Source organism: Pongo pygmaeus, chromosome 17, assembly GCF_028885625.2.
Source record: "Pongo pygmaeus isolate AG05252 chromosome 17, NHGRI_mPonPyg2-v2.0_pri, whole genome shotgun sequence".
NCBI lineage: Eukaryota > Metazoa > Chordata > Mammalia > Primates > Hominidae > Pongo > Pongo pygmaeus.
The window spans coordinates 36,788,146-36,797,486 of record NC_072390.2 but is presented as its reverse complement, the minus strand read 5'-3'; the positions used below and the strand labels follow the sequence as shown (position 1 = coordinate 36,797,486).

The 9,341-nt window shown below is 40.2% G+C and overlaps 2 protein-coding genes across 2 annotated transcripts; both read left to right on the top strand.

The window, feature by feature from the left end:
* The first annotated feature begins 3,385 nt into the window (after positions 1 to 3,385).
* LOC129018764 (copper-transporting ATPase 2-like) lies at positions 3,386 to 3,961 on the top strand. Its single transcript, XM_054460638.1, has one exon. It carries the CDS (start codon positions 3,386 to 3,388, stop codon positions 3,959 to 3,961), a length of 576 nt encoding a protein of 191 aa, XP_054316613.1.
* A 736-nt stretch (positions 3,962 to 4,697) lies between these two features.
* On the top strand, positions 4,698 to 9,072 carry CTAGE1 (cutaneous T cell lymphoma-associated antigen 1). The gene has a single exon (XM_054461401.2). It carries the CDS (start codon positions 4,860 to 4,862, stop codon positions 7,092 to 7,094), a length of 2,235 nt encoding a protein of 744 aa, XP_054317376.1. The 5' UTR covers positions 4,698 to 4,859; the 3' UTR covers positions 7,095 to 9,072.
* Positions 9,073 to 9,341: the final 269 nt, after the last annotated feature.

Below are 9,341 nucleotides of genomic sequence, written 5' to 3'. Positions count from 1 at the left end.
ATATTAATAATGACTAGTTTCAGATGAACCACTGTACAAACGAAAAATAAAATAAACTTTAAAAAATAACTGCAGGGTCACAATAATTTTTAGCATCCAGGTAATACCTAATGAATGTATTCATCTCATGTTCCCCTCTTCTCCTGACCAGATGTGAGCATGGTTAGGCTTTTGTGTGAAGTATTTACACCTTTGATCTTGACATTTTTATAATTCATATATATTTGCCTAAAGAAGACTGTATTGCTTTATGTGTTTCCTCTGAAAGTATTATCTCTTATGTGTCATTCTGTATCTTGCTTTTTTCATGCAACACGATGTTTTTGATATCTCATCATGTTGCTACAAGTGTATCTAATTAATTCCTTTTAATTGCCATATTGTATTATATGAATATACCACAATTTGTTTATTCCACTTTTGATGGGCATTTAGCCTATTTTAATTTTTTCACTCTTACAAGCAATGCCACTATGAATAGTCTTGCATGTCTCTCTCCAGTGTACATCGGTGTTTTTTTTAACAGAACTCTTAGAATCTCTTGGAAGATTGTGCATGTGTTAAGCTATAATAAACACTATCAACTGCCCTTCAAAATTACTATCCTTGTTCTCTAGAACTTTGCCCACACTTAATTGAATCAAGCTTGAAAGTGTTCTCCAATTTGATGGATAAAGAATCATACTGCTTGGGGTTTTTTATTTTGAAATAATTATTGATTAATAGGAAGTTCAACGATAGTACAGAGAGGTCCCTTGCCCCTTTTACTCAGTTTCTTTCAATGGCTACATCTAATATAATTATAGTACAATATCACACCAGAAAATCGACATTGGTATACAGTATGTGTAGTTCTATGTCATTTTACTGTATGTGCAGATCCATGGAAACATAACCATAATTAAGATATGGAACTATCTCATCCCCCCAAAGATCTCCCTCTTGCTACCCCTTGATAGACAGACCTGCCCATCCCCACCAACTCTAACTACTTATCTGTTCTCCATCCCTATAACTGTGTCATTTTCATACGATTATATAAACACAATCAGACAGTGTGTGACATTTGGAGGCTGGCTTTTTTCACTCAGAATAATACCCTTGCAATCCATCTAAGGTGTTGCATTTACTGATATTTTTTTCCTCTTTATTGCTGAGTTAAATCATCAATAAATCATGGTAGGCATTACTGCAGTTTGTCCAATCCTTCACCTATCATAGGGCATTTTGGTTGTTTCCAGTTTGGAGATATCACAAATAAAGCTGCTATGAGCACCATGTGCAGGTTTTTGTGGGGACACAAGTTTTTGTTTCTCTGGGAAATGCCAGGGGTGCAATGACGGCTAGGTCACATTATAAGCATATGTTTAGTTTTTTTAAGAAACGGGCGCACCATTTTCCAGAGTGGTTGTATCATTTTATATTCCCTCCAGTGATGTGCAAGAGATCAATTTCTCCACATTTTTGCCACCATTTGGTGTTGCCACTATGTCTTATTTTAGCTGTTCTAATTAGTGTGTGGTGGTATTGTTTGCTGGTCTTAATTCACATTTCCCTAAATTCCAGTGATGCTGAACAACTTTTCATGAGCTTATTTGCCATCTGTATGTCTACTTTGTGAAGTGTCTTTTCATATCTTTTGCTCATTTTATAATTGGATTGTTTGTGTTTCTTTTACAGTTGATATTTGAATGTCCTTTATAAATCTATGTATTCTAGATGTGAGTCCTTACATAGCGGGTGAGAGTTCAGGCTCCCCAACTGGTCCTGATGATGGACATGAGAGTGGTTCATTACCACCAGGAGGGGACGAAGTCCAGACTAGACTCCTCCCTTGGCCTTCTCTGACATCACCTCGACAAGGTGTATTAGTCTGTTCTCATACTGCTAATAAAGACATACCTGAGACTGGGTAATTTACAAAGGAAAGAGGTTTAATTGACTCACAGTTCAGCATTGATGGAGAGGCCTCAGGAAACTAACCATCATGGTGGAAGGGAAAGCATACACATCCCTCTACACATGGCAGCAGGAAGGAGAAGTGCTGAGCAAAGGGCAAAAGCCCCTTATAAAACCATCAGATCTCATGAGAACTCACTTTCACAAGAACAGCATGGGAGTAACTGACCCCATGATCCAATCACCTCCCCCTGGATCCTCCATTGGGAACTACAGTGCAAAATGATATTTGAATGGGGACACAGCCAAACCATATCACAGGGGGAGGGGCTGTGGGAAAGCAAGGGGTGCTCAGTACAGCTTGTCCAGAATGGAAGTTTAAGTTACCCTCTTGGACTTTGCTGGTAGAGGCGGAGTGGGCCACAATTTTTTTCTGTGGTGTCTGCTGGGAAAGATCAGTTCATGCCTAAGAGTTTTCTGTCTTGCTAGGCTGCCCCTCTTATGGGCTTTTGACCAGAGAGACAGGCTTTCCCTGCCCTGTGTCTATGGCATTTACTGGTTGCCCACTTCTTTAGCATCTCGTCTTTGGGACAAAAATAAAACCCACGGAACTCACCACCCTATTGTTTCTCCAGTTTTGAGATCTCTAGCTGGTCTACTTTGTTCTCTCCACTGTTCAGTCTTCTCATGTTGTTTTATATCTACTGTCCAGGGTTTTTAGCTGTACTTAGCAGGAGAAATGGGGGGAAATACTTCTACTTCATCTTTCCAGAAGTAGAATGCATACCCTATTGTTCTAATTTGCTTTTTTTTAATTAGTGAGGTTGAGTAGCATTTCATGTGTTCACTGGACATTTTATTTCCCTCCTCTAGAATTGCCCGTCTCTTCATGCATACTTTTGTCTACTGTTTCTACTCAATTAAGTATATTTTTATTAATGATTTGTAGTTCTTTTGTTTTTTCTTTTGAGACAAAGTCTCCCTCTGTTGCCCAGGCTGGAGTGCAGTGGTGCAATCTCAGCTCACTGCAGCCTCCACCTCCCAGGTTCAAGAGATTCTCCTGCTTCAGCCTCTTGAGTAGCTGGGATTACAAGCGTCCACCACCACACCAGGCTAATTTTTGTAATTTTAGTAGATTCAGGGTTTCACCATGTTGGTCAGGCTGGTCTTGAACTCCTGACTTCAAGTGATCCTCTTGCCTTGGCCTCCCAAGGTGCTGGGATTACAGACATGAGACACCGCAACCAGCCTAGTTCTTTATATATTCTGAATATTATTCCTTTGTCAATTTATATGTTGCATATATTTCCCAAATCTGTTAGTTGTTTTTGCTTGTAACGGTTTTGTCACCCAGAGGCCTTTAAATTCTAATGCCGTCAGCTTGTTGTCTTTTAATAATGAAGATATAAGAACTATACAAATATGCAGGCAGAAGATGGCGAAGGGAGCTGGTGCTTGTGCAAGTTGTTGAGGTGTGCTCTGTGGAATGATCGCTATCACAGACACTGTCAAGCAGGAGGCCGCCCTGGCTGTGCACATGCTGCAAAGCATGGGTGTGGATGTGATTCTGATCACAGGGGACAACCGGAAGACAGTCAGAGCCATTGCCACCCAGATTGGCATCAACAAAGTCTTTGCAGAGGTGTTGCCTTCCCACAAGGTGGCCAAGGTTCAGGAGCTCCAGAACAAAGGGAAGAAAGTCACCATGGTGGGGGACGGGGTCAATGATTCCCCGGCCTTGGCCCAGGCAGACGTGGGCGTCGCCACTGGCACTGGCACAGATGTGGCCATCCAGGCAGCCAATGTCGTCCTCATCAAAAATGATTTGCTGGACGTGGTGGCTAGCATTCATCTTTCCAAGATGACTGTCCAGAGGATATGCATCAACCTTGTCCTGGCGCTGATTTATAACCTGGTGGGGATACCCATCACTGCAGGAGCGAGCTTTCCAGATGAGTTGAAGATATGTGCATGGGCAGGAGATGATGACTTATTGCAGGGCAAGGCATCATCCGTGTTGAAGGAGTGCCAGTGTTTCAGAAATGGACACAGAGCAGGTTAAGTTTGATGGACAGGTAAGAGAATCACTCTCTATGTGCCAGCACTGTTCTAAGTGCCCTGGATCTTCTGGGGATGAGATTAGCGTTTTTCAGTTGTACATGGGACAGTTGAGGCTCATGCTAGGGAGAGGTGAGCCCTTTCCTGGAAGAAGTTAATCTAAAAAGCATAATCTGTCTCATTTGGGAGGAGCTAAATAAATATCTCTTCAATGAAGCAAAGGTCAATCAGAAAATTTGTATTTTAGCTATAAAATCACCTACCAGAATTTACCATAGGGCATAATCTTAGTCAAGCACCCAAATTAATTATTTCAGACAACAGATACTGAAACACCAAAGTGATAAGGGGGCAGGTATTTCAGTTAGCTACTGCTGCATAACAAATGACCCCAAAGCTTAGTGACTTAAAACAATGATTTGTTATTCCTTATTCTGTCAGCTGGGAGGTTCTTCTGCCCACCTCACCTGGGGTCATGCACAAGGCGACATTTAGCTAGGGTATCAGCTTGGGATGGGCATAGCTGGAATGCTGGGTCACCTGAGTCTTTCTCTCCATGTGGTATTGTTTTAAAATATAGGTTTCAGCGCTTCCTCAGGATGTAAAGTGTAACAAGGGGGCCGGGGGGGTGCAGTGTGGGTCTGTGAGGCCTATGAGTGCCCGCGTCCCCTAGCTCCCCCCGCAGCCGGCTCCGCAGTGGTACACTCCGGTTGCCCGTTAGGGATTCGGGTTCCAGAGGGAGTGCTGCGTCTTCTCCAGCGCTTGTTGTGGCCGAGGTTACTGCAGCGACCGACCGCCAGAGCAGCCTTGGCGCTATGGAGGAGCCTAGGGCTAACCCTCAGCCATAGTTGGGGCTGGTCCTGGAGTTGCTACGCAGGGTTGTGGCAGCACTGACTGAAGGTATGAGACCCGATTCTCATCCTTATGGTTTTCCATGGGAATTGGTGATACGTGCAGCTGTTGTTGGATTTTTTGCTGTTCTCTTCCTGTGGAGAAGTTTTAGATCAGTTACAAGTCGGCTTTATGTGAGAAGAGAGAAAAAGTTTGCTGTGGCGCTTTCTGGACTAATTGAAGAAAAATGTAAACTACTTGAAAAATTTAGCCTTGTTCAAAAAGAGTATGAAGGCTATGAAGTAGAGTCATCTTTAAAGGATGCCAGCTTTGAGAAGGAGGCAACAGAAGCACAAAGTTTGGAGGCAACCTGCGAAAAGCTGAACAGGTTCAATTCTGAACTTGAGTATGAAATACTCTGTCTAGAAAAAGAGTTAAAAGAAGAGAAATCTAAACATTCTGAACAAAATGAATTGATGGCGGATATTTCCAAAAGGATACAGTCGCTAGAAGATGAGTCAAAATCCCTCAAATCACAAGTAGCTGAAGCCAAAATGACCTTCAAGAGATTTCAAGTAAATGAAGAACAACTGGAGATAGAAATACAAGATGCTTTGAATGAGAATTCTCAACTTCAGGAAAGCCAGAAACAGCTTTTGCAAGAAGCTGAAGTATGGAAAGAACAAGTGAGTGAACTGATTAAACAGAAAAGAACATTTGAAGACTCCAAAGTGCATGCAGAACAAGTTCTAAATGATAAAGAAAATCACATCAAGACTCTGACTAAACGCTTGCTAAAGATGAAAGATGGGGTTGCTATGCTTGAAGAAGATGTAATGGATGATAACTTGGAATTAGAAATGAACAGTGAATCGGAAGATGGTGCTTACTTAGATAATCCTCCAAAAGGAGCTTTGAGGAAACTGATTCATACTGCTAAGTTAAATGCTTCTTTAAAAACCTTAGAAGGAGAAAGAAACCAAATTTATATTCAATTATCTGAAGTTGATAAAACAAAGGAAGAGCTTACAGAGCATATTAAAAATCTTCAGACTGAACAAGCATCTTTGCAGTCAGAAAACACACATTTTGAAAGTGAGAATCAGAAGCTTCAGCAGAAACTTAAAGTAATGACCGAATTATATCAAGAAAATGAAATGAAACTCCACAGGAAATTAATAGTAGAGGGGAAATGCCGGTTAGAGAAAGAAGAGAAACTTTCTAAAGTAGACAAAATGATCAGCCATGCCACTGAAGAGCTGGAGACCTACCGAAAGCGAGCCAAAGATCTTAAAGAATTTGAGAGAACTATTCATTTTTATCAAAAGAAGATGATTCTCCATGAGAAAAAAGCACGTGATAATTGGTCGGCAGCTTGGACTGCTGAAAGAAAACTCAATGATTTAAGGAAAGAAAATGCTCACAACAGACAAAAATTAACTGAAATAGAGTTTAAAATAAAACTTTTAGAAAAAGATCCGTATGGACTTGATGTTCCAAATACAGCATTTGGCAGACAGCATTCCCCATATGGTCCCTCACCATTAGGTCGACCTTCATCTGAAACGAAAACTTCTCTCTATCCTCCAACTTTGTTGGAGGGTCCTCTCAGACTCTCACCTTTGCTTCCAGGGGGAGGAGGAAAAGGCTCCAGAGGCCCAGGGAATCCTCTGGACCATCAGATTACCAATGAAAGAGGAGAATCAAGCTGTGATAAGTTAACTGATCCTCACAGGGCTCCTTCTGACACTGGGCCCCTGTCACCTTCGTGGGAACAGGACTGTAGGATGATGTTTCCTTCACCAGGACAATCATATCCTGATTCAGCTCTTCCTCCACAAAGGCAAGACAGATTTTATTCTAATTGTGCTAGACTCTCTGGACCAGCAGAACTCAAAAGTTTTAATATGCCTTCTTTGGATAAAATGGATGGGTCAATGCCTTCGGAAATGGAATCCAGTAGAAATGATACCAAAGATAATCTTGGTAATTTAAAGGTGCCTGATTCATCTCTCCCCACTGAAAATGAAGCAACTGGCCCTGGCTTTGTTCCTCCACCTCTTGCTCCAATTAGAGGTTCATTGTTTCCAGTAGATACAAGGGGCCCGTTGATGAGAAGAGGACTTCCTTTACCCCCACCTCCTCCAGGAACCATGTTTAGAGCTTCTCCAGATTATTTTCCACCAAGGAATGTCCCAGGTCCACCACGTGCTCCATTTGCAATAAGAAATATCTATCTACCGAGAGGTTTTCCTCCTTACCGTCCCCCAAGACCTGGATTTACCCCCCCAACCCCCACATTCTGAAGGTAGAATGAGTTTCCATCAGGGTTGAGTCCGACTTCAAATGAGCCTGCTGCTGAACATCCAGAACGACAGCAAGAAACCTAACAACATTTTTGCCCTCTTCAGAAGTAATTTTGACTGATCTCATTTTCAGTTTAAGTAACTGCTGTTACTTAAGTTATTACACTTTTGTTCAGATTGAAACTTAATGGAGCTATAATTCTCAGGATAGTATTTTGTAAATGAGGATGATTTAAATATGAATATTATGAGTAAATTATTTCATTTTATTTTATTCTAGATAGTGTAACTATTTTAATTTGATTAATCCACTATTATATAAAGAATAGTGGGAGTTTTATATATGTAATCTTGCAGGTGAGGAGGCTTTAAATTGTCTTTATGCCAAGAACTGTATTTACTGTGGTTGTAGACAAATGTGAAAGTAACTTTATGCTTAAATAAATTTTAGTTGATTAAAAAATTTTTAAAAATTTAAAAAAAAGAAATATATAAATATGCACAGGTGGGAAGGTAGAATACTATGTAACTGTTAGAATATTTCACTTTAAACCAAGATCTATCTTGGAACTCCTGTCTTATAGATTTTATATCCTCTTTCAGTACTTTGAGAGTGTAAAACATTTATAGCAGAAAGTATTCGTGTTTCCTCTGTTTTCCTCAAGAATGGTTTCTTCGCCCTCCCTTTCCTTCCCTTCGTCTTCCCTAAGCTAATTTCTTCCTATGTTTGTCATCATATCATTACATAATTGTGTTGTTATTTCTTTTGTTTTATTTTTATTTGGTGGGAACAATTTTATCCAGAACTTTTACTTGCCCCAGAATTATATAGATCGGTTTTTCCTGACTTCTTTCCCAACCTTTACCTCTGTTGGTATTCTAATAGTTTTAGTTTTATGTTCTGCTTTTCTCTTGCTGCGGCAAGGGGAAGGAGTAAATCTAAGATTGTGTTTAATTGCATTTGGTGAATTTGATCTCTGATTGAGCTCTCTTCTCTGGAATTCTGTTAAAAGATGAAATGTATCTTGTTCCCTGAGAGATGCCCTCAAATTTTGGATTAGTCCTTCATGCAAGCTGGGCCACCAAGCCATTGCTTCTTTTGGGGACAACCTGCCCTCACTTTTAAAAAATATCCTGGCTCACATGCCTCCCCCAGCAGTTAATGCCACTCCAGTCTCTGCTTGAATGTAATAAAATAAAAGAAAAGTAACTATTTGGGACATGATGTGCCCTTATTGTACACTGGGGCTTCCTATACATTTTCCGTCTTCCCTTGAACCACCACTATCCTCAGCTACTTTATGCTCCTGTTCTGTTAAAGCCCTATTTGCTAGTGGAAAAATTTAACTCCTGGTGATTTTTTTTATACTAGGCCTCTTGCCTTCCTTCCAGTGAGAGAAAAATAGAATGGTAAGCCTAGTGGTTTCTTCCTTCACTGTTGAATACTATTTATCCAAGGTATCAAGGAAGAACTTCTAGTCAGAAAAGACGTATTATTTTCACAACTGGGTAGCATATCTCACTCCCAGAATGGAAGTTAGGTGGGGATTGCAAGATTAAGGAGATTTTTCTGCATTTCTGTCTATGTATCATATCCACAGAACTCTTTCTGGAGGAATTTTATGTTGAGCCAGGCATCCATTTCCAGAGTCTTCCATTTCTAGATACTTTCAAAGTTATAGCTCTGTTCCTAAATCATTTGTTGGCTTTATTTATTAATTTATTGTTCACTTCATTTCATTAGGTTCAGTATGAAATAGGTATTGTCATCTCTTTGTGTCTACCTTGCCACCTTTGCCCTGAATAGTGCTGAATGAGATTGAAAACGTTACTTCAGTTCCTTGTGTGTGACATTGCTTGTTTGTAACTAAGAAAAATAAAGTTTGCTTTTGTTAAATGAATACTAATTTTTTTCCATGAACCTAATAAACTAAAAAGAAAGTTGAAATAATAAAGAGTGAACAAGTATAAAAATCCATGTTGAGTCAATCTTCCTTCAGAAACTTTTTCCTCAAACTCTCTTACCAAATTTGAGGTAACACATTACCTATGAACCGGGTTGCCAATCCTCGCCAATCCTTAATTTTCTTTTCCTTTCTTCCCTCCCTCTTTCTTTCTTTCCTTCTTTCCTTCTCTGTCTCTCTCTTTCTTCTTTCAGGGGAAATATCTCTGCATGGAGATCTCACTTCTAAAGGCGTGGAGGGATAACAGGGTGGCTTTCACTAAGATACAGTTGACTTAAACCAA